At 53.7% G+C, this 24,898-nt stretch overlaps 2 protein-coding genes across 4 annotated transcripts in view; one reads left to right on the top strand and one right to left on the bottom strand.

Moving 5' to 3' along the window:
- Positions 1-304: 304 nt before the first annotated feature.
- CEBPG (CCAAT enhancer binding protein gamma) lies at positions 305-10,040 on the top strand. Of its 3 annotated transcripts, none has more exons than XM_032612516.1 (2): positions 305-527; positions 6,500-10,040. In XM_032612516.1, exon 2 carries the CDS (start codon positions 6,589-6,591, stop codon positions 7,036-7,038), a length of 450 nt encoding a protein of 149 aa, XP_032468407.1. In that variant the 5' UTR covers positions 305-527; positions 6,500-6,588; the 3' UTR covers positions 7,039-10,040. The 3 variants fall into 3 exon arrangements, with proteins under 3 accessions (XP_032468407.1, XP_032468408.1, XP_032468406.1); XM_032612517.1 differs by lacking the exon at positions 305-527 and adding an exon at positions 578-972; XM_032612515.1 differs by lacking the exon at positions 305-527 and adding an exon at positions 984-3,035.
- A 2,942-nt stretch (positions 10,041-12,982) lies between these two features.
- Positions 12,983-24,898, bottom strand: part of PEPD (peptidase D) — a 115,145-nt gene continuing 103,229 nt past the window's right edge. The window contains exons 14-16 of the mRNA XM_032614806.1: positions 17,463-17,647; positions 13,928-14,119; positions 12,983-13,483 (exon numbers count right to left, since the gene is read on the bottom strand). Of these exons, the coding sequence (XP_032470697.1) occupies positions 13,346-13,483; positions 13,928-14,119; positions 17,463-17,647 (515 nt within the window). The 3' untranslated portion in view covers positions 12,983-13,345. The remainder of the gene's footprint in view (positions 13,484-13,927; positions 14,120-17,462; positions 17,648-24,898) is intronic.

Genomic DNA, 24,898 nt, shown 5'->3' with positions numbered 1-24,898 from the left:
ACAGAAATCGATGGTTCAAAACATCACCTCAGCAAATTGTGTTTTCCAAAGACAGGTGTTGCCTTCATGAGGCTACGGTTCTCCAATGCCTCCAACTTTCACAGAACCTTTCCCGCAGCGGGTCGCCTACCGCTGGGGTGCCGCCCCGCGCTATAGGCCGGGGAACCCCAGTCCGTCGCTCCCGCCTCGCCCGCCCCACCGCGCAGTGGACTACGCCTCCGCCACGTGCCCGCCTCCCGCGGCCAGGCCGCCTGCGATTGGCTGGCGGCGCTGTCCGTCGCGGAGGGAGGGCGCGTCCCCCGCAAGCCGGCGCTCCCATTGGTTATGGCGGCGGCGGTCGCGGCCGGGCGCGCGGCCGCGGCGAGGAGGGGAACCCGGTGGCGCTGGCGGCGGCTGCGGAACGGGCGGAGGCTGCCGGTTTTGTAACCGTCGCTCTGACTCGCGGGCCGCGAGGCCTGGGTCGGGCCGCGCCGTGCGGGGCCGCTGGGAGTGGAGGCCTCTTGGGGGCGGGCGGGCTGGAGGCGCAGGTAAGGAGGCTGCAGGCGGGCTGAGGGAGGAGGAGGAGGCCGCGGCGCCGCCGGCCGCTCGCGTGGGCGCGGCCCCGGCCCGAGGAGACCCGGCCCGGCCCTGGGCGGCCGGTTTGCCGGGAAGGCCCCGCGCGGCGTGTGATGCAACCTGCCGGCAACACCCGGCGGGGCCGCTGATCTCATCCTTGGCCCCGGCCCAGCGCCGCGGCGCCACCCGCAGACCCCCGCGCTCCCCCAGCGCCCCTGCTGCCTGCCCGGGACGGGATGCGAGCCGGGCTGTGCCCCCTCCAGAACCCGGCCCTCTGTTTGTGCAACGTGCAGTGTGACCAGCCAGGCTCGTATTGGCCTCTGGAGCTAAAGGGTGTTCCCAGAATAGCAGAAGGTGGACGGTATCTTTAGTGCCACCTGGGATATTTCCTGCGCCTGCAAAACTGCTCGGTGTCGGGTAATCGAGAATCGTTTTTAGAAGTTGGTCGAGTAGTCAGGGAAGGCGGTAGAATTTTAACTGTGTGACTTTACACAGATAATGTTGTGCTTCCTTACGGAGCTGTACTTTGAAAATCCTTCAGGTGACTGTTGGACACAGGTTGGATGAACGTGCAGCAACCACGAGTTGACTAGAACAGAGAAGGGCAAAAAAAGAAGTGCTTTGTTAGCCTGCTTGGAGGGAACACAGTAAGGAAAATTGCCAGCAGAGGTGTCTAGATGGAGAGGATGGAAATGCATGTTTGAGGGGAAGGAGGGTCTGTTCTTCCAAGTAAGCTCGTGTGTTTTTATTCTTCAGAAGGTTTACTTGCTGGGTTTTCCTCTGGTCTGAAGTTTGTGCTGTCATCTGGCGTCTTAAAATGTGTCCGTTTCAGAATGGTTTTAACCTTGGTGGGTTACACAAAAATTGGTAGTTCTCTCTCCCAGTGTACACTCACTCAGTTGAATTCTTATTGGAAGAGATTGTCCTTTAATTCATATAGGATGTGGGACGCTCAAAGAAACTTTTGAAATAAAATAGTATGAAGGTTTGCTTTACTAAGAAATACTGCCTGTAAAAGCCCTTGACAGTTAAAAGTTAAAATCTGGTCAGCTGTTACTACTTGAGTAGTATTTGGGATAAGCTATTAAAGCTGAAGCACTGTTTAGGAAAAACTTAGTGTAAACAAGGCTAAATAATTACAGGATGCTAGTGAGCTGAAGAATTTTTCAGTTCGAGTCCTGCTTCTGGTGGGCACACTTGGCGGATTCAGTCATTTTAATACCTCCCTGAAAAACATAGGTGGAAGCAAAACTTAATATTTTTTCCCCCAGAATATCCTCTAAATTCTCAGGGTCACATCATGACTGTCAGTAAGGTTGTCTGATCTTGGACAGGTGGTTTCATCCCTTGGGATTTAAACAACACCTGGTGAGTCCTAGGTAAAGATAAATAGGGCCTCATGGGGCTGAGTTTGGTCTTATGGCCTAAGATTGCCTCACGTGATCACAGAAATGGTAAACGCAGGTAGCCACAATTCCAGGTTTATTGTGTATTCTTAGGAGGGGGTGCTTCCATGGGCTCTTATATTAGTAGGTACATTGGTCTCCTGCCTTTTTGGCTTTCCAGACCTATCAGTTAAAAAAGAAAAAAGAAGAAAAGAAAAAAGAATTGAGCATGACTCCTTAATAGATGTATATTTATAAACAATGTGTGTGTATGAGTTTGTGTGTGTTGTTAATGGCACTAAAAGTAGAGTAAAAAGATGACATTAAAAAAAGACAAAAGAGCATACATTTCTTTCTCATACTCCAGTGGACCACTTATGTACTCCCTGAAGGGATGTACCCTCCTTCATGGACCCCTGCTTTGGGCCATGAAACCAGCAGTGGCAAATAAATAAGAAATCCTGCTCATTTGGGTGTTTGTTAACTTTGCTTACCTTCACTTCACTTGTAGTACAGAGTTGTCAGACCCTGGCAACATGTCTAAGAACTTGAGGTTATGGGAAGTATAACTGGGCAAAGTGGAAAATAAAGGTTGTCTACTGATATGAAGCAAAGACCAGACAAGAATGCTGTTCACTGTATAGGCTGGGGGCTAGAAGTAGCAAATGTTTTAATTTTCCTGTATACCATTAAGAAAGACTAGGAACTTTAGGTGGTGAGACCATAATATCTTAGTAACAGTCTTGATTTAATTATGGTTGTTATAAGAGATTTTAATGCTAGAGAATATCATTTTTATGTAAGACATTTGTAAAAATAAGTGTTTTGTCTTAGGCTTTTGAGGCTGTATTCAACAAATATTTCTTGAGCACCACCGCTAGATGCTGGGCATATGGTGATAAAGACAGAGTTCTGTCTCTAGTTTAGTCTACAGGGAGGCACACTATCGAGCTGGCATTGACCAAGAAACTGGGGGAACAGATTGGACAGAAGCACAAAGAAAAGATAACGTGCAGACAGAGGAGGCTGTGCCCCTGAGAGATGATGTCAGCCTGACGTAATTCTGTGGCATTGGGATGGAGACGGATAGTAGAGGTGAGGTGTTTTGGGGGGGGTGGGGGTGGGTAGAATTGTCAGATACCAGTGACTTGAACAGATTTGGAATAAGGGACAAACATCTGAATATTTTGGAGTGTAGACCTTCGTTGAGGAAATTGGAGTTAAAAATTTATTTGGGGGGGCAGGGGAGGAATATCTGGTTGTACACCTGTGAAGAAAATGACAAGAGGGTTAGGAAAATCCTTGAGAGGTTTATTTTCCCAAGTGAAACTTGAGAAAATTTTGATTTTGTTTTACTCATTTTAACGTTTTGAGTTGTCACTGTGTCATTGATTTGAATGGACATTACTTGAATTAAGGAATTTGAATTTTAAAAATGTTACCCACTCAGTCCACTTTTCTTAAGGTCCATGGTTGATGTGTAGCAGTGGCTGTCAAACTTCAGTGTCATCAGAATCACTTGGAGGTCCTGTTAAAACAAGATCGCCCAGCCCTATTCCTAGAGCTCCTGATTGCTAGGTCTGGGGCAGCCCGAGAATTTGCATTTCTAACAAGGTGATGCTGCTGCTGCTGCTGCTGCTGCCGGTTCAGGGACCACACTTTGAGAACCACTGCTTTTCAGTTTTTCTCCTGCTTCCTGCTTGAATGATTCACAGCAAGGAAACAGGGTGCCACCCTGCTTCCTGTAGACTGAACTTTGGAATAGTATTTGTCCACATAGGAGCCAGACTTTCATTTAGGGTTGAATATCCAGGTTTGAAATAAACTTATTTTCTTTCTGTGCATTGTAGGTGCTCATTAAATGTTAGTGGAAGAAACAAAAGCACAGATAACTGTGTAAACTAAAATATGTAACTTACAGAGGCAGCTGTTTTGCTCAGTGTAAAAAACAAAATTGATAATATGTTTGGCGTTAAGTCTTAGACCACTTAGCTCTGACCCCCTTTCCTTAGTGGATAGCTCTTCACTTTAAGAGCTACTTTATTGGCTTGTCTTCGGTTGGAGAACTTAAAAAAACAAAAGACAATTGGAGTTCTTTTTATTATCTCCAAGTTTCCTTTTCTTACATTTTTACCAGTTTGATGATTACTCTTTGTTTTACAAGCCGAAGGACTCATTTTCAAAACCTTGCCTACTGTGTTCAGCCTACTACCTTGCCTCAGACTGAGGTAAAAGAGCCCTTCCCTGTTCCGGTATCTTGTTTTTTTTTCTTTTTATTTGCGGTACGCGGGCCTCACTGCTGTGGCCTCTCCCGTTGCGGAGCACAGGCTCCGGACGCGCAGGCGCAGCGGCCATGGCTCACGGGCCCAGCCGCTCCGCGGCATGTGGGATCCTCCCGGACCGGGGCACGAACCCGCGTCCCCTGCATCGGCAGGCGGACTCTCAACCACTGCGCCACCAGGGAAGCCCTCCGGTATCTTTGAGAACAAAAATGAGCATGAACATCACTAAATTTGGAGGCTATAATAAGAGTTTTTGGTGACTGAAGTTCGTGGTATATTGTCAAAGTCAGAAGGCATTTTACGTCCCTCATTTGCAGATGGGGAGATCGAGGCTCACAGACGGAAGGGGTATGTCCAGAGTGAAACAGGGCAAGTCAGAGCCAAGACAAGAGCTGACTTGGTTCCTGGTTTGTACTTCTTTGGATCATTGTTATCTCTGAGTTTATTAGAGAGTAGCTTTAAAGACTAAAAACCTAATTGACATATAAAACATAAAAAAGAAGGTAAATAGATGAACATAATCATGATTGTTGAGACATTCCCAGGAGACGTGTGAAACAAGTTCATAAAAATTGAGTAAACGCTTTTCACTTCATACCAAATAGATAAGCAAGGGTATAGATGACCTTTAACACTGTAAGTGGTAAGTGTAGCTCAAATTATACTGAACTGCCACTTTTTAACTGGAAGAAAAAATAGGCAAGATGATAAATTATCAAGGGAAATGTGAACTATCCATTACTGAAGAGAGACTTGGAGTAGATATCCATCATGGTTTTGGAAGGAAGCTTTTGGTGTTTCCTTAGCACTGAAGTGAGAACAGATGACCGGCTAGCTCAGGGCTGCCTGTGTGGCTTGAAAAAACAATGGAAAGTAATGATATATGGCCTTTTTAAAAGCAAAGATTTTTAAAAAGCAGACCAGTAAATGGTGTTTATACAGAAATGCCTGGCTAAAGGTTTGGGTGAAGCTACTGGTGTTTACTAACTGAGCTTTTCTTAAGAACTGTAAGGTGTGCTCATTTGAGGCAGTTCATAATTCTGGCTGCAGGTTTTTTTCCACTGATGCAGTTTTAGCAGTTTTGTGAAAAAGAGAACGGGATAGTTTTATGGTTCCTAACACTGCTTTCTCAGTTTCCAAGAGTGCTGTGACTTCTTGGTGGGCACGCTTCACTCAGCTTAGTCAGTTTGCCTTGAAGCGGCCTCAGGATGATAGGATAGGTCTGCTTTTGACACATCTTGAGGCAGTTGTAGCGAACTGGTTGAATTCATAGTAATCCAGATATGACTAGTTCTGAAACTGTGACTTCATTTCTACGGGCAGCACTGCCGCAGTATTTCAGAATTGGCGTTTCCTCTGTGTTCCTTGAGCAGTGTCAAGTGGGTGCAGGCGCTGCGGCTGCTCTGGCTCTTGGTCCAGCCTGAGTCCCAGTGCTTGCACCTCCTTGTATGCATCATCAGGGCTTTTGTTTCTTTCCTTGTGGTTTTAGGCTGACTGTGTTTAGATGTGTTTGCTAATTATGTTGAGAATTAAAAAACACTGTGAGAAGCATGATGGGATGGGGAAGCAAATTGGGTATCTCAGAGCTCCTAAATCTGTGATCCAAGAAACTAACTTAAAAAAATCTCTGTAAACTACTCTCATTTGAAGTCATTGAAAAAAATAAAAACAAGCAAAAAACACCTTTTCAAAATATCCTGTAAAGATTCTTACGCTCCAGGAGAGAAGTCAAGTCCTTGAATTCAGTCTCTGCATATTAGAGTGAGGACCATGCAGAGGTCGTAGTGCAGTGCTTGCTGATGAGCACTGGAGACTGGGCTGGGCGCTCTGCTCCAGCCTTCTATTTTGACTTGAGCCAACAGTTGAAACTTTTCCCCTCTTTTTTTGCAGGTGTCTCTCCTATCATAATTGAACTCATTGTGTTTAAACCAAACATAGCACATTTCTCTCTTGCAGATTGCCAAGTGCTATTGGTTCATATGTGCTACCTAATTAGTGGTATTCTTTTGTTTTTCCTCCCATTTTTGATAACAAGCACAGATGGGCAGTACCCTCAGGGGTTCAGGTGGGTTGAATTTGGCCGTATGGTGCGTCTATATTAACTTACCTCTCTAAATTACATGACTTAGACTTCTGAAACATTGGAGCAGTTGGCAGTTGTCATAGACTTTTCTCAGCATGATCAATTAATATTGGCCTGCTAGTAGGTACATGCAAGTTTAATCTTATTTGATCTTGTCATTTCAAATAGTTTAATGCAGTTTATTTTTTAACTAGGTACATGTGAAGATTTCTTGGCAGATCAAACCATTGATCACCTTGTCTTCATTTCTACTTGTTCTGTGTTGACAAGGGAGCGTGCCCAAATGAGCAAGGTATCACAGCAGAACACTACCCCGGGCGTGAATGGAATAAGTGTCATCCATACTCAGGCTCATGCCAGCGGCTTACAGCAGGTTCCTCAGCTGGTGCCCGCCGGCCCTGGGGGCGGAGGCAAAGCTGTGCCTCCAAGCAAGCAGAGCAAAAAGAGTTTGCCCATGGATCGCAACAGTGACGAGTATCGTCAGCGCAGAGAGAGGAACAACATGGCGGTGAAAAAGAGCCGGTTGAAAAGCAAGCAGAAAGCGCAGGATACGCTGCAGAGGGTGAATCAGCTCAAGGAAGAGAACGAACGGTTGGAAGCAAAAATTAAATTGCTGACTAAGGAATTAAGTGTCCTGAAAGATTTATTTCTTGAGCACGCACACAACCTCGCAGATAACGTGCAACCCAGTAGCACTGAAAATACGACAGACTCTGATAATGCAGGACAGTAGACCTCACCCCTTTCAAACGTCACAGCTTGTGGCTTGAACGTTAAAGGTGTGACTACCTACACTACTTGTATCAGCGGCTGAATCTCCATTATTCAAAGATCCATTGAAGGTTGTTTGCTAGAATCAGCACTGAAGAGTTGATTAGCTAAAAATGTTAGCCATATAATTTGAATATCTGGTTTAAAATGATAAGGATTTTTGTGGGGATAAAAAACAGTTTTAAAGGTATATGGTAAAAAAAAAAAAAAATGCCCTGGAGCTTGATGTTCTTAATAAATCCTGACTTCCCAAGAAATGTTTCTTTTCTAGGTTGACAAAAGGAATGGGGAACTGGCAAGTCATGCAGAAGGGTCTTGGTTTTCATAGATACGGTTAATTGGATGAAAGAAAGTTGAATGCCATCTCTCTTTATCTATGTGTGACTTTTTTCTAAATTATGTATTAAAAATGCTTAGAGCTATAGAAACCAATCACTTTATAATTTGGAGTGATTTTATGTATAGCCTGAACCTTGATTTAGCATAATTAGTACCGTTTTCCCCCCCGGCAAGTACAAGTTTTTGAATAGTGATGTCAGGTTAAGTAAAGAAACTCCATTGCATTTTAAAGGCAGTATGCAGCCAACTGGCTTAAAAATATAAATAGCATTTAGGAAGCAAATAGTTTTTTAAAAGTAAAAGCAAAGCATTTGGGATACCTTTGGGTTATTGCATTGGCATTATTTTGTTAAAATTAAAAAAACAACTCAGTGGTTTAGAGAAACTTATGTACCAAAATTTTAGTTTCTGCAGTTGCTAGTAAAGTAAGCATTTTTTTTTTTAACATAGCATTTGGACAGCCAAGTTAGTAAACAAAACGTCTTAACAGTTTATGGCCACACAAGTTACTGATTAGGATTTTGAATATTAATTTTAGCAGGTAGTTTCTCCGGTGTTCAAATACACTGCAGTGGGGCTGTGGTTTTTAAAAGCAAAAATTTCTTGTGAACGATCACTTGGTATTTGATCTTAAACAACTGATTATTAGAAAAAGACATCATCAACTCCATGCCATTTCCCAAAAGAATAGTCTAAGAAAACTTGAAAGTGTAAGGTTTAACCTTTAATTTATTTCACTTAAACACATCGTTTTATATTGTTTTTGCGACATTTTCTAGTTAGTGGGCTGTTCTTCCAGACTTTTGTACCACTTTTTATTCATTTGTATGCATTTATGTCCCATAAATTATTTTAGCAAGAAAATACTGATAAAACTCAGGATATTGACATTTTTGTTAAGACTAAAAAGTGGCAGTCACTGAAGATGGAAATCTCTAGGGTCTGGCTTATATAAGTGTTGGTAGTTTTGATTGTCCTCGTTGACTTTTTTTTTAAAGAACAATTCTAGCTCAAATTTGTGTTTTTCTCTTTTTTTGGTTTTTGCTTTTGGGTGACCTAGGCTGGTGACGAGAGACTGAGTCACATCAGATTAAAAAGTTACCAGGTATCTTATTTGAACATGGTCATTTTGGGCCACATTGTTGTTTCATAGTAGGACCTGGGACAGTGTAACCAGGATGTAACTCAAGTTGCACCCTTGGGTTGGTGGGAGAGTGCTGTCTGTGCCCTTCTGGGCGGAAGAAGACATCACAGTGCCCTGCAACTCAGCAAAGCCATTATTAAAGGCCAAGAGTCCCTTCTGCATGTGACAAGAGCCCTGTATTGTTCCACGAGAGTGACTGTCCCAGGATGGTTAACTCCCTGTAGATCCAGGAGACAGGATAGGGCTTCCTATTAGGGTCCAACATTGGTTTACTGTGGTTGGAGTATGGATCTACTTGTAGGTTGATAGATGTTTGAAACAGCTAACTAGGAGATACCCACAGAATCCTACTGAATCTTTAATAGCACCTCACTGGAGATGCAGTTAGGTCACTTGAATCTTTAAGCACCTATAAGAGGTGCTACAGACATTTTTAATCTCTTATTTACTAAACAATATCTTTAGTCCCCATGGACAATGGTTGTCCCCATGGAATTTATTGTTACCAATTATATGAATTGACTTAACTATCTTGGAAAAGAAGCTTTAGGGAAATCATCAGGTATGTACTCAATTATTTCAAATAAGAAAATAAGATTGTACCTTTTGGAAAAATTCAAGCTTTCCTTTTACCTATGCAAATCAAAACTAGCACCAGCAGTCATGCATAGAACAGAAATGTTAACCGTTGTCTTGACTATCTCACTGAAGTGTTTGGGAATGAAAGTTTTTAGTTTGATAGATTTAACAGTATAAAATGGAGGGAAACCAAGTATGGGGAATGGGTAAGTTTGGGAATTGTATATGACTTCTGTAACTTTTGTCCTGTAGGTTACGTATGAACCATTAGGATATGAGCTGCCTTTGCCGGCAGGTCTAGTGATTTAGGAATTAGGCTTTAGTATAAATTTCTAGCTGCATGCGAGTCTTCCGGGATGGGTGTTTTCTGACAGGTCCTGGCTGCAGGTGGTGCGATCCAACAGTTCTTCCTGCTGTCTGGCCCCTTTTAGTTACTGGGATGTGAGCTCAGTTACTTTGGACATTCTTACCAAGAAGTAGTAAGATTTTAATAAAGTATGACCAGATTTTTGCAATTCAGGTCACGAGTGTGAAATTCTCAAATTTATATAAGTAGAAGTATGTACAATTTAATGTTTGGTGTTACAACAAAGGAAATCGTAGCAGCTTTTGATGTTTCTTAATCCCCCGTAGAGGGCTTGAAGCTTTGTACCTGAACAACCCAGTTAAAACACTCAAGAGTGGTTTTGATGCCTTAGAAATAGGAAAAAAATTTTTGTTTGACAAAAGCTAGGAAGGAGGAAAGTCCGTCCTATAGCTGTTAGATCTGCCTCTCAGGAAGAAGTACCTAACTTGTTCTTTTTGTTCCTGGCTTTCCTCAGTTTGTGAGATTACTCTATTTTTTTAAATATAATTTTATTTCTTTCAGTGAATTTGAAATAAAAATAACTTTGGAATAATGACTGTATTGCATTGTGGGTTTCTTTATGTTAGATACCAAGAATGTAGTGCACATGTTGACCAGCTCTGAGGAGCAGGCAGATGCCCTGCTGCCTTTCTGTTCCCAGCCCAGGGCGTGGGGGCAGGCAGAGGCACTCTTGTCCCCAGTCTAGACTTCCCTTAATGATAGGAACCTCGTTTGCTCTGAATTTAGAGTGCCTTTCAGTAATATTCTCTGTCCCCTAGTCTAGTGTATACCAGAATAGAGGAAGCAATAACTCGCATCCTGCTTAGACAGCTGACGTCTCCGAGTGTGGTCTCCACCTACAGAGTGGTAGGAAATAAGTTCTGAGGCTTTGAGGTTGACGGAATGTCAAAGTAAAGCCTTTCCCCTAACGGTACAGTTTATAGTATGTGCGTCGTCTTGGTTTACACAATGCCATAGGGTGTCTGTCGAAATGAATTCATACCTAAGAGTCCGAGAAGCTGATTTGAGTGTTTCAAGGGAAAGTGCCATAGATACTTGTCTTCTGTGATCCTTCAGTGACTTTCATGTCTTGGGAAATAGATTTCTACTTATTGCATCTTGGTGGAAATTGTAGTACAGTAATTATTTCTGTGGGTAACACGTCCCATTTCATTTTTATGCATTAGTTGTAATTTAGAATCCAGGGAACTTTATATTGACGTGATTGTGAGGGTGCTGGCTCTTTTTCCGTAAAAGCACTTTAGGCCTACTGCTCTTTGACTGCCTGTGAGTATCTGAAGAGTTCATATGCGTTTTACACGTACTCAAAGGAGAGCAGCAACCCTGAATATCCTTTGACTGCAACATCCCACTCCTCCCAGAGCTGTAGACCTGAAGGTTGTGCAGGGGTGTCCAGAGAACCGGGCGCGAGGCTGTCACCCATCACACTTTCCTGTAGCGCAGTTTCCCGAGTCTTGTTTCCTCTGAAGCAGCTGTTGGAGCCAGGTGCCTTTGTACATCACCACCTTTCAGTTCTGCCTCCTAAATGAATCCTGTGACATTTGCTTCACCTCCCCTTCCCCACCTTCTGCAGAGCCATCACCCTCTTTTGCCTGGCTTCTGTCTTCCTGGACCGTTTCCAGAACCTTCATGGTTCTCCGGTGCACTCCGGGTGAGACCCAGTCTCCGTGGGATGTGGCTCTGCTCTGGCTGCCTTCATTCCCCTCCACCCTCCTGCATCACTTTGCTTTGGCTGCAGGGCTTTTCTCAGCACTTTCTAGCCCAGGGCCGTCTGCCTTAGGACAGCTCCTTACGTCTGGAATGCTTTATCTCCTCTTGCTTTTTCACTTCCCTCCCTTCCCATCAGCCCCCCTGGCTTTCTAGATAAGGTCAATCCTGTTACTTTCCTTCCTGGCACGTTCTAATGTTTGAGATGATCTATTTGTGCATGTTTAAGGGGAAGCCTCTCTCAGGAGACTGGGCTCTGAGAGCAGGGGTCATGTCTTTATGCCACATTGGTACATAGCAGATGCTCATTTCTTGAATGAATACCTAGATCTTTCCTGGTTTTGGAAAAGCTTTTGGCACTGTATGGCTTTCTGGAAGGGTCTCTAATATATTTCTGAAGCTGTACAAATTTCTGCAGAAGTTGGAGACTTAGGAATTGGACCATTCTCTAGAACATGGGGCAGAGTAGGTGGCTACTGCGGTTCCCCGAGACCTGTACCTGCAAAGAATGCCTTTGACTCGCCGACCTGGGCCCAAGCAGCCAGTTCTGTCCCCAGTGTCCTTCTTGGACGAACAGCATTTAGTTCCTGAGATTTCTCCTTGTTCTTTCCTGTCGACATGATAATCAGAGCAAACATTTATGTGAAATGGGCGGTCTTGGTATAAAACGTCTAAAGGGGAGGAAGGAGAAAGATGTGTGTGTTTTTTAGTTAACACAGCTAAACTGTCTACTTAGAGTTCCAACCTAACTTTATAACTTTAACTGGTTTTATCCTGGGGGTGGGGGAACCTGAAACCCTGCGCACTAGAGCATGGCTCGCAGATACAGCTGGGGGAGAGAAGGATTTGGCAGACTCAAACTCCTGACCCTCAGGCGATCATTACTCAAACTGCTTAATACCACAGATAACTTAGGGAATATATCTGCGCACCAGAAGGAAACCTTAAAAGATGGTTTGTAAATCTAAGAGGCAAGAAAAAGATAAATGGTGATTTGAAACTAATGCTTCTTTAATGTGGCCACATCACAAGCACTTTTGTGTTACTGCCATAGGGAGAAATCAATTTACTCAACTCTTCAGTGACTTGAGCGGTCTCTGGCTTGGGCTACAGAGTTTCCCCACCCTATTAAGGTTTCATCTCTGACGTCCGTCCTTCTCACCTGCCCTTCACCTTGGCTCGGATGAGAGAACCCTAGAATGGTGTGCAGAATTCTCGAAGCCCGCTGCAGGGGTGGGGGCGGTTCTGTGGGACCGTGGGAGAGGTGGGCAGGCAGAGGAAGGCCAGGTGTTCTGCCACTGGCAGGAACTGGGCCCAGGTGGCCGTGGATGGCTCCACAGCCTCAGAGTGGAGTTCGGCCAGTGGGTTTCCACTTAGGGGAGACAAATGGACTTGGCAGATGTGGAAGGAACCAGAAAGCTCACCTTTGCCGTGGTGCTGCCTTAGGCGGCAGTGTCTCTCAAACATATGCTGGCTTTGCTAGCCTGTCCCGCATGAGAAGGAAATCACAGACAAGGAATCTGCGAATCTCATGTTGTCGATAACTGTACCTTGAGGGCTGCGTAATTCTGCCCCCCTTCGGAAATCCAGCTTTGAGGCAGTAACCGTACCAAAAAGGCTTCCTACTCTACAGCCCTCTTCACGTGGGCAGAGGCCCAGCCCCACCTATGCCCAGACTCCCGGGTCTCTGCAGGGCCGGTTTCCAGGTCTAACCCTGCAGTGCTCACCTGAAAAGGGACAGATAGATAGAGAGGGAGCCGGGCACAAAGGTCCATTATAGGAACCTTTTATTGCAAATTCCATTCTGTGTACTGATTTTGAGAGAAAACACGAGAAAGGCATCTTTCCTGAGCAGCATACAAATGACGGCAAGATACACATTTAGTTGCTAGTGAAGAACAGGATTATTCAAAGTAACGGGATAATTGAAAACTAGCATTTTAAAAGCCGCTGTAGTTCAAGCAAAGTAAGAACAGATTAAGGGTGTGATCCCACAGAAGGTTAATAAAAAAGTTTCTCCCTGGGAAACAGCATATTTGGTGTGATCAAACGCCGGACGCCGCATGTGATTTCTGAGCCCCGCTGGGGGCCAACCGCCAGGCCGCCGTCCATGAGGTGAGCTTGCCCGTGGCTCTACTTTGGGCCAGAGAAGGGAGCAAAGGCCTTGTCACGGCCTGCCATGCATTCTTCAACCTCTTCCACTGTGCGGGGCACACAGGTCAGCAGCTCCATGCCACTGTCCGTCACCACGACGTCCTCCTCGATCCGGACCTGGTCAGAACGACAGACGCTCGTTATTTCTGAGCTGGCCTCACACGCTAATTTTGAGGGTTGGGCCCGACGGCTCCAGGCTGACCGCCGCCGAGTGGGAAGAGCCCTTTCTGAGGAGTGGTCAGTACTGCCGGGGGCGGGGGTCTGTGGGCAGCTGCTGGGAAGAAGGCGCCTCCCACAGGGGCCTGCTCCTGCCACCTGCCCACCCTGGCCTTGCCCCTTGCCCGGTGGCTGGGAGCCCCTGGAGTGGGCAGGGGTTTTGTAGGAATCTGAGTTGCTTGTGTTGAGGGCTGAGGCTCCTGTTAGGTGACAGACCATGAGAAAGGACAAGCCAGGTCCCTCTCCAGTGAGGAAGTCAAGACTGTGCCTCCTGTCCTGGAGGACAAAGAGGTGACACGCAGCAAGGAGCAAGGGAGCAAGGACGCGGGGCCCACCAGCACTCACCCCGCCAAAACCACGGAAGCGTCGCAGGACCTCGCGGTTAAAGAAGCAGGCGCGGGCCGGGTCAGCCAGGGCCTCGTCCAGGAGGTGGTCAATGAAGTAGATGCCGGGCTCCACAGTGAGCACCATGCCCGGCTCCAGGTGCCGAGCGGTGCGCAGGTGCCGCAGGCCGGGCTCGTCTATCCGGTCCACGCCCTGGGGGAGAGGACAGTGAGGGGGATGCAGGAGGGCGCAGCCCCAGCCCAGGGCCACCGCATCGGTGGGAGGAAGATGGAAACAGGTGAGCGCGCGGGGCACCTGCCCTGCCCGTGCAGGCGTCCACACGTGGGGCCCGGCTCGGGCCCCATGGGTCCCCCTGGAGCTGCAGGAGGCTCTGTGACCATGGGGGTCTCCAGCCCAGACTCAGCCTTGCTGTGTTGTCCACGGCACTCCAGATAAAACCCTCCGCTCTCTGCACGCTCCCCTAGATTCCTCACATCCCTGCCCCTGTTTCTCCTCAGAACCGTGCCCTGTGGACACCCGTGTGCACACACCCAGGTCACGCTGCCCCTGCTGGCCCATGGGGCTGGCTGGGGGTCCGGCTGCCTCAACCAGGCCCTCTCCCCACTAGAGGAACAGTAGAAGCCGAACTTGTGCAGCTTTTAAGAAGGCCTGCGGGGCCTCCCAGGCTGCGCGCTTTCTTCCAGGCAGCTCAGGTGGAAACCAGCCCCAGAAGTGCTGGACCTGGGTCCCCCCACAAGCCAAGTCCTAGGTTTTCCACGTGGCCTTCCAGGAGGAGGGACAGGTGCTGTCGGCAGGACGGGCCGTCAGTACGAGCTCTGGCTCGTGTGTGCACAAACACGCTGACCCCGTGTGCGTGGCCTGGGGGTGTGGGCCCCAAGGAGCGCACGTGGGCGGCTCCACACCATGCCCGTGTGCTGGGCCCCACTGACCCATGGGGACCGGCTCTCAGCCCTGCAGGGGCACCCCCCCCCCCCCCCCCCCCCCCCCCGCCAACACTCACATGGGCGTGGCCAACGGGGCCATGAGGGCAGGTGGTACCTAGGACACTTGCAGAAATTTCCCTGCCTTCCCCAGGTCCCAGAGGCACCCATCCATCCCTCGGCCAAGGCCTGTGAGTGAGTGGGGCGGCAAGCAAGCTTTCTGGTCGGGCTCTGCGCTTGCCCTGCCGCACTCGCAGCTCTCCCCTGGAAGCCCAGCTGCTGGAGATGGAGCTGTCATTTCTGACTGTTTGGGGGCCAAGAACATCAGACTTCAATTAGTGGTTCATGTAAGGTAACCAGAAACGGGCTGGCTCAGCCTCCATCCACGGCTGGGCACAGCAGGGAAGGCTGTGAGCGTGATTCCATGAGGGCGGGGACAGCGGGGCGTGTAGAAACTGGTACGCGCAGCCGCCCTGACCTGGTGTGAGTCAGGCTGGGACGGAGGTGATGAGGGGACACTGAGGCCCTGTGACCCCTGATGGGTCATGCTCTGGGCCCAGAAGCCTGTCTGGTGTGGTACCTGACCCCAAAACGCTACTAGGTGCCTAGAGGAGCTAGGCAGGAAGGCAGGGGACATAGAAGGGCAGAGTCTGGGATGACTGTCCCTGTGCTCAGGTGGGAGGTGCTGGTGGGGCGGGGTGGGGCCCTGTCTCCTGCCATCTGAAGCCCCGTGCCTGCCCCTGGGCAGCCCCTCCTGTCCCTTCCCTTCATGCTGCCCCCCAGGTGCCGTCACCTTCTCTCTACTACAAGGTTGTCAAAGCCAGGGAGGGGCCTGGCGGAGGCAGAGACTGACAAAAGTCCCCCTGACCTCCTTGGTCACCGTGGGCTCCCTGCTGCCCCAGAGCTGTGTACCGAGGGTGGAGGGTCTGCTCCAACTTGTACAGACAGCCTTCCCTCCGGAAGATTTCAGGACCACGACTCAGACGGGGTGAGGGGAGCATGGAAGGGATCCCCTGGAGCATAGGAGAATGTGCGTGCCCCGGCCCACTGACCGTGACCCCCCACCCCCCTTCAGAGCGCTAGCTCTCGGGAGTCTGCCCTATGGGGTCCACCAGGAACGGCCAGATCAGGGCTGGGAGAAGGATGGAGGCCGAGCTGAGTGGGGAGAAGACCCCTAAAAGGGAAGCAGCTGAGCGCCCAGCCCCTCGGGCCCGGGGACTTCAGCCTTGCTGAGGCTCAGGGGCCCCTGCCCATGCTGGGTCCACGCTGGCTTCTGCCTGGGCTCAGGGCTCAACGGGGCCTCAACTTTACTGGGCTCCTGGCAGAAGAGACCCAGATGTGTCTATAGGCCTGAAATAAAACAAATGACTTTTATAGGAAAAGCCATATTTTTTCCACAATGTTTATCTGTCAGAAGAATAGACTCTGAGCACAAAGGACTGCTTACTGGAAAAGATGAAAACAGTTTGCTGCCAATTTTCTCTGGTGGAAAAAAAGTGCTTTGGAGACTAATGAATAACGAACTTCAGTTAACAATGTCTGGAAGGCCCAGCTCTTGGCTCCCTACGCACAATGTGATGGATAGAAATTAGGAAATTAAAACCGATTTTGTTTCTCCAAATTTAACTGTTTACACTTGAGGAAAAAAATAATTGAATAATAATGCTTCTCTTGAGCAATTCCGCACCCCCCCCAACCCCCAAATATCGTTCTTAGAGCTTTCAAAATACCCTGCAGCTAAGAGGCCAAGCCCAGTCTTGGCTAACTGGCTGGTGGGCCCCAGGGCGTGCACCGATTGCATAACCCGCCCCCTGCACTGCAGGCACCAGGCCAGACGGCAGGGCCGGGCTCACCCACACCCACTGGCCAGGGAGGCTGCAGCCACCTGCCCCGCAAGGCTGCGGCAGGGCCTCCCAAAGCCACAAGCACCGTCTGGGTGGTCCTTTCAAGGGTCGGTCAGTGGGAGGGGGAGGGGAAAGCCTGGCCTGGAGACGCCCACACAAGCCTTCCTCCCCTGCCAAGGGGGCGTCCTAGAGACCAGGAGGCCAGCAGAGCATGCTGGCCCAGGGGCCTGGGGGGCAGAGGTTGCACCAAGGAGGAAGCAGGAGTAGGACCTGTGAGGGGCGCTGGGCTCAGCTAGTCCCAGGAGGGACCAGGGCCAGCCACCAGCTGGTGGAGCCTCATCACCCCGTCTGAATGAAGCCAGAGGCATGAGGACATGACGGGTGCAGCGCCAGCCCCATCACTAAGACCCAGCTTTGCGGCTCCTGCTGCCCTGTGGGGACCCCGTGCACTGCACACTGACACTCTACCACCTTTCAGGACAGGCGCTGCCCCCGGTGCACAGCCCGGGGCTCCGTACAGAGCACGCCCATCCCACACCAGGTCCTGTGGAGGCAGCCACGGTGGGGAGGCGTTGGGCACGGAGGGCATCAGGGCAGCGACCTGGGCCAGGACCAACCAATGGGTGAAGCGGGAGGAGGGGCAGCAGGCCTCGCCGGGACCCCATTCCTCCTCACCCCCGCCGTCTCCCAGAGCCCCAGCCCAGCCCAGGGAGGGCCAAGCCCAGCTACGGCTCACAGGCAGGCCACTCGGGCTGATGCGCCCACACTGACCTCGGGGTAGCCTCCCACGTCATGCACATCGATGCCCATGAAGTGGCCGAGCCCGTGAGGCATGAACACAGCTCCCAGGTGGGCCTGGACCATGGCGTCCACGCTGCCGGTCAGGATGCCGATGCGGGTCAGCTCCTCCAGATGGATGCGGTCGGCCAGGCGGTGCATGTCGGGCCACCAGACGCCTGTGGCTCAGAAGGAGGTTGCAATGAGCCGCGGAGTCTGGCAGCCTGGCCAGGGCTTCCCCGGGCAAGGTTTCGGGGGACACACGATGCCCTCGCACTGGCTGAGGCCGTGAGGGCCTGAGGTGAGGGGCAAGAGTGACGTGTCCCGGGCAGCCCTTCATGCAGGGCTTTCCCAGCACAGCTCTGGACTTGAGACCCTTCCTTTCTCTCCACTGTGCCCTCAGGGGCAGGCTCCTGTCACCCATGGTCACCACAGGGGCCCAGCCCATGTCGTGTCTGCTCCTGGGGCCAGGGGAGCCCAGTAAGGTCCTTGGCGTCAGGAGGAGAAAAGCGTTATGTCCCCAACAGCGGACGTGGGGCGGCCTCGGTGAGCCCCAGACTGAGGCTCAGGTCCAAACGTTGCCTCAGCACCTCAGGCCGGGGGTGGGGGGCATCCCTGCACACCCCCGCATGGGGCTGAATCATCCCTGGAGCCTCTGTGGGGAGCAAAGATTTCTGGGGTGAAAGTGCAGCTGGCACTACCTCATGGGCACACTGGCAGGGGTCTGTGGCCCTGTCTGCTACAAGCGCTAGGTGACCACCTCCGTGGCAGCCCGGATGTCCAAGCCCCAGGCTGCTAATCAAACTCATCTTTGCCTCATCCTTCTGGGGCAAAGGTCACCATGCAGAGTATCCCCAGTAACCAACTTTCGAGGAGGGCAGGCTGTGCAGAGCTCAGGGGCTCAGCCCTGCCTGGCGCCCAGGGAGGCCCTTAGGGGCTAGAGCCTAGGGCCCTCAGGGAGCCGCCTCAAAGAGCCTCGGCCGTCACTGGGGCACGGCCGCCTTGGCCGCTGGGCTCCACGGAGTCCCCACCTTCAGCCTCACTCGAGGGCGCTGGGTGCTCAGCCCCAGCACCAGACAAGGCCTTAGGCTGGCAACCCCCCCGCCCCATCCTACGAGGGTGGAGTTGGGGGCAGGCCCTGTGTTGGCCGAGGCTAGCAGCCCCAGGACGCTCAGGGCCAGGTGGACAGGGTGGGACCGGCACCCAGAGAGGCTGGCCAGTGCCGGTCCCTGCGGCCCCCTCCATGTGGGGAGTAACCCTGGCTCCCGAGGGGCCTCCCAGCCATGCCCTGACGATCACGGGAGCACTGGGACCCCACACCCTGAGAGGCCTTGTTGGACCCTGCGCTGGTGAGGGTTAGGCCACCAGGGTCTGAACCTCTGGCTGGCAGAGGGCAGACGATGGGCCCAAGGGGTAAAAGGAGGTGAGAGCCCACCCTGGGACACATACCCTCCCCTCTCAGATGCTCTTGCTGGGCACCAGTCCCCCACGTGGGGGCCCCTTTCCTGCCAGAGACAGTGGGCCCACGGCTGGGGTCTTGGGCTGGCTGGAGGCCCAGGGCTGATCCAACATCCCGGATCCCCAGGCTCCAGGCTCTGAGCAGGTAGTGCTGCCGCCTGGCCAGTTCACAGGAGAGTGGCCAGCCCCCGGCCCAAGCTGCAGGGAGGCCAAGGGTGGAGGATGCCCAGTCTTGTCCTGAGGCTCAGCCTCCTTGGAATCCAGCTCCTGAGTCCGGCCCCGTTCCACCTGCCCGGGGCCCGCCACATGGGGGTGGCATCCTGGGGTCTGGAGTCTGGCTATAACCATGTCAGCGTGGGGGGCCAGGTCTGCACCCCTGAGGGTGGAGCCGGCACGGGGGGCTTTTCTCTGATGGTCTGGCATCCTGAAATGGAGACCTGGGTAACCGGGTCCCACCTTGGCCGCTCACCTGCCGTGTGACCTGGCCAAGCCTTCACCTCCGTGAGCCTCAGACGCCTCCTTTGTCAAAAAGGGCCACAACGCTGGCCCCAGAAAGCCGGCTGTAGAGGCTCTGGCACCTACTGGGGGACCAGCTCACTAACCCCCCCAAACTGTCATTAGCCACCTGTGGCCAGCCAGACCCTGGCTTGGACACGTGACAGTTCGCTGCGTTCCTGGGGCACAAGCCAAGCCTGCCCCAGCCTCGGCCGCCGCTCTTTTCCTAAGACCGACCCACCCACCTCGACCTCCTCGGGTCAGGCCACCTGTGTTCCAGAAGCACACTGAGGTCTCTGCACGTCAGACCCTTTCCAGACCCGGCTGGCCTGTGACTCCTCATCCTCGAGGTCTCAGCGGAAACGTCAGCCCCTCCTGGGGTGACACCCTCCACCCCACCCCCGCCGTCGTTCTCTCTCTGCTGTCCCGGCTACTCCTCTCCTCTCCGTGCACCTTGTTCCTGTCCGGCAGGGGTGCTTCCTTGCTTCTAGGGTCTCTCCACCAGAAGGGTGGCCGCCTCCCCCGGGCACACCAGAGCCTGGCGGAGCGGGTGCCGGTTCAGGGCCGAGCGTGTAGCACACTCTTTTCTAAGGTCTGCTCCCGCCTGGGGCTCTGGGCCTAAAGAGCCCCCAAACAGCCCAGCGAACTCGGCTCCTGTCACTCAGCCTGGCCCCTGGGACTGAGGAAGGGCCGATGCCCCAGCCCCCAGGCAGCTCCATCTCTCTTGGGCAGGGCCTTTTCCGGTGGCCAAGAGAGAGGCCCGGGAAGCAGTCTGACTTCAAACCTGGCTAACTTCCACGGCGGGGCTGCGGTCTCGGCCCAGCCGCAGCAGAGGGTGGGAACCAGGTATAAATCAAGCTCCGTGCTGGCAGCTCGGCTCTCCTCCTGTCCTCGTGGCCCCTTGTGGGGGCCGGACGTGCAGGCCCCAGCGGTCCGCACGGCGCCTCTCGTCTTCCCTGCCTGCGTGCCCTTGGGGAAGGCCTTGCACACAGCTCTCTTGGCTGGGAGTGGGAGTTTCTGCCTGCGTGTGGTTAGGGTTGTGACAGTGATTAAACCTCCAGCAACTTGGCCCCAGCGTCTGGCCCGGATGGTGGTTACGACACCCACGGCCAGGGCAGGGGCCCCTGAAGTGTGTGGAGGTTACTGTCCTAGGGCTAGGCTGGAGGGGTGGGCACAGGCCAGAGGGCCTCCCTGCCCACCTAACGCCCCGACGCCCGGGTTCCTCAGCCTCTGCAGCCCGCAGGCACCTCTGAGCCCACACGCCGGCCAGGGGCATCGGCAGTCCCCCAAGCCTGCTCCTACTGGGGATGCCACACTGGGGATCACACTGCAGAGACTGGGCACCATCTGCCCTGCCCACCCTCCCACCTCCAGCAAGCACCAAGTCTCGTCCCGTCTTCCCGAAACATCTCCTGAACCCGGTGCCTCTGTGGGCCCCCACCTCTCCTGGACCCCTGCCTGGTTCCTCCCCAGTCCTCGCAATGCCTCACCCCCGCTGCATCCTGCACAAGGCCGGGACACCAGGAGAGTTGGAACACGGAACAGACCATGCCAGCCCCCCCCCCCGCCCCGCCCCCGCTCACTGAGGACAGAGCCCCGAGCTCCTCGGCCCGGCTTCCCGCTCCAGCCTCATCCCTCACCCACTCCTGAGTACTGGTGCCCCCGTGCCTTCCACCTGCTGTTCCCTCAGCTGGGACCACCCCCCTCCAGGGTCCTCGCCTTCCCAGTCTCACTCCCATTCCTCCTATGGGCCTTTGTGTTGAGGCTTTCTCCAGGAAGCCCTCTCTGACTGCCCCTTCCCGCGCTGCCAGAGCTAAGCACACGGGCGCAGCCATGGCAGGTCGTGGCCTCTGAACCCTGAGAAGGCGGGGCCTATGCCCTGCTCCGAGGCTGGTCACCCTTTGGCCTGACGGGGAGCCCCTGCCTCCCTCGTGGCTCTCTTGCAGCCAGTGCTGTGACCTCATGGGCCCAGGATTCAGGTGTGCCCCCACGCCGCTCCTCTGTGCACTCAGACCCCAGGGTGGCAGGGCAGCATCTGGGTTTGTGCTACATCACCTGCCTTTTGGCTCAGAGGGACCAGAGTCCCAGTGCCCAGGCCCCACTGTGTAGCCAGAGCAGCCCCAAGTCACTGGCTGGTCTTCTGTGCCCACCTGGCCCCCCTCAGACCACACCTTCCCCTGCTGGGCCGGGAGCCTGCTGGGCCTGCTGCCTGGGCCGGCTCCTCGGGGCCTCGGCAGCATCCATCACAGGCTTGAGGCCTCCTGCCCAGAGCGTGACAGCCCTGGGGGCTCTAAGGCCCTGAGCCGAGCTGGGAAGGCAGCAGAGGGCCCCTTGAGCTACATCCTCACAGCCCCATCCAGACAAAGAGCTCACTTCATTTGAAGACAATGGCCCTCGGGGGATGATAGCGCGCCAGGCCCTGGGGGTGCAGGAGGGCAGGCTCAGGGCCAGGGTCCCAGGGCAGGCCCCCACGGGCTGCAGGGAACCGTCTGGCAGGCCGCACTGGCGCAGGGCTGAGGGCTTCCAGTCCACCCCACCACACAGCCCTGCCTGCTGCCAGGACCTCTGGGGACCCACTCACCCTGCAGAAGGACAGGGGCAGCACGTGCCCAGGCTGCAGGCGCCTCGATGCCGAGCTAAGCGCGGCTGCCTCACGTGGTCTCCACGTGGTCCCTCCCCGCCCTCCCTGGCGGAGAAGCCAGGGAGGGCGGGGACTCACCCACTGCCCTTCGGCCAGCAAGGGAGCCTCTCAGGCCAGAGTGGGGACACAGGGCCCTCACCAAACACAGCCCTCCCTGTCTTGGCTTCTGCCAGAGGGCGCTCACGATCTGGACGGCGCGGTCTCCCAGCACCTCTGTCTGCCAGAGCCCTGCGTTCCGCACCATGTCTAAGGCGAGGCCTGCGGGGAGTCCTGCTGCTGCAGCCCCTGCCACCCCCAGGGAGCGAGGCAGAGCAGGCAAAGGTACCCTGACCCCAGGAGTCTGCAGAACTGCCCCGCCCTGCACCTGCGGCCAGCTCAGACACTGGCTCTGGCCCCAGGCTTCCCCACAGTGCCTCCTCCCCTCATGCGGGCCGGGGCGGAGGCGGGGGTGGTCCCATCGGCAAGCTCCTGGGTGTCCGCGGAGACGGGGCTTGGCGGGGCGGACACGGAAGCCTTGGAGAGCTTCGACTGCACCCGGCCAGAAGCCGGCACGTGGCCGCTGCATCCCCTCCCGCGGGGCAGATGAGGGTGGCGTTCTCCCAGGTGTGGCAGCTGCCTGGCCTGCCCCTGCCACCTCGTGCGGCCCCCTGAGTGAGCTCAGCCCTCCTTCCCTGGCTGTCTCTGAGTGGCAGTGAGGGACGCTCCCCCTCTGACCCCAGGCCTGCTTTCCTCAGTCCCGGGGCAGTAGGCCAGGATCTGGTATGCTCCGAGCGCTGGTCCCTGCCTCTCCTCTGGGCATCTTGCTGTGACCCTGGCCGCCTTTATTTACTCTTCCCTGGAAGGCTCAGGAAGCAGTCACGCAGTCTCAGCGGGTGTTTGTCTTGGCCCAGGAGCCAAACCCACAAACCAGGGGCATTTCCGCTAGGATAGGGCACAGGGCTGACCTGGCCACGGCCTCTGAGCTGCCCGTGGGGAGGCGACCTGCCCCGACGTGAGAGCAGCTCTGTGGGCAGGACCCCCATCCCTCCCGGCCCGTACCGCATGTGGCCCCTGGGGAACTGTGTGTCACAACCCTGAAGCACGGGGTGTGGGCTGGGGGAGCTCTGCAGGGGCTCTGCTTCAACCCCGCAACAAGGGAACTTCGAAGCCCCACTGTGCACCGGGGGAGGCCTGCCTCCGTCTGCAGGGACCAGCTCAGCTGAGCCCAGCCTGGCCGGGCCTGAAGCCTTATAACTAACTGCCCCTGAAGTGACATGGCCAGGAAGCCCCACGGGACCTCGGTGCCAGGGCCACACACCAGGCCCTTTTAGTTCAATGTGGTGCCCCGGGGACCTGCCTGTGGGCCCGGCCACCTTCTGGGCAGAGTTGGCACTGCTTGGTTGGCCGACTGAGCTGGCCGGGACACCAGCTAGGGAGGCGCCACTCAGGTCCTGCCCAGGCCGCAGCAGGTTTTCCTGTGGGTGGGTGGGGTCAGCCAGGCCTTGGCCGCCACCCGTCTCAGCACAGGGACGGGGCTAAGCAGTGCTAGGGACATGAAGCCCGGAGCTCCAAGGTGAGCGAAGAGCCCCAGGGGAGACACTGTTCCTCCAAATCCCTACCTGCCCGACATCCCGCCAACCTTCCCCCACCACCACCGCCATAGGCCTTGGCCTCGCGCTGCCCACCCCGTTGTCTCCAGCGTGGGGTGGGGCAGCAGCCCTCCATCCTGCCGTACCGCGGCCCGGTGCCAGGCTCGGGTCCACGCAGGCCCACGCCACGCTCCCAGAGGGGCCCGCCATGGGGCGTGGGTGCACAGGGGTCACGGGGCTCACCCAGAGGAGCGTCCACCTCGGGGGCCAGGCGCCTCCACTCTCACTGGCCCAAACCTCTTGCTACATCTGGAAGGCTTATCACTTAAACGACCGATGTTCAAAGCGGAGCAGAACCGTCTATTCCTTCTCTCCCTGGGGTAAAGCGAGGGGGTCAAGGGAGGAGGAGGAGGAGATTTACCTCACTCGGGGTGACTGTCCCACACAGGCCGGGTTTTACAGGTCACAGGTCACACATTCTGAGGTTTAAAGGTCAAAAAGTGTAAAAAGTCTCCTGGTGAACACTCTCCCTTCTCCCCACGCCCCACCCTGTCTGTCTGGTTCCCTTCCTGCACCTCTTCTGTGGATTTCCAAGCACACGTGGATCCACGTTCTCGCCGTCCTGTTTTTCACAAAAGGGGGTCCCCTGGCCACCCCCTCCTGCACTTTTGTGTCTTCATGCAACGGTTTGTCCTGGAGGTGTCCGTATTAATTCCTACCTAGAGGGAGCTGCTTTCTTTTTTTTTATACGTGGTTTTTTTTTTTTTTTTTTTTTTTTTTTGCGGTACGCGGGCCTCGCACTGTTGTGGCCTCTCCCGTAGCGGAGCATAGGCTCCGGACGCGCAGGCTCAGCGGCCATGGCTCACGGGCCCAGCCGCTCCGCGGCATGTGGGATCCTCCCGGACCAGGGCATGAACCCGTGTCCCCTGCATCGGCAGGCGGACTCTCAACCACTTGTGCCACCAGGGAAGCCCGCTGCTGCTTTTTAAACACAGTTATAGCACAAGATGCTGTTTTCTTTCCCAGCCGCCAAACCAGGCAAGTCTCGTCGACACTGTCGCCCGGCAGGAGCTTAGCTTTGAGGTTTCCTTCCTTGTCTCCTTTCTGGGGCGTATGTGAGTTCCTCATCCTTGGACTCATCTGGTCACCAAGCTCTGTTCCCTCTGGACACAGGGTGCGGGCCCATCACCTCTCCAGGGCTCCCTGGCCTGTGGTGGGCCCCAGTGCTGGATGGGGGCATCCACAAAGCCCTGCTGACAATTTGCCTC

The sequence above is a fragment of the Phocoena sinus genome, chromosome 19 (assembly GCF_008692025.1).
Source record: "Phocoena sinus isolate mPhoSin1 chromosome 19, mPhoSin1.pri, whole genome shotgun sequence".
Lineage (NCBI taxonomy): Eukaryota > Metazoa > Chordata > Mammalia > Artiodactyla > Phocoenidae > Phocoena > Phocoena sinus.
The sequence above is the reverse complement of the archived record's forward strand: the minus strand, read 5'-3'. Positions and strand labels throughout refer to the sequence as shown.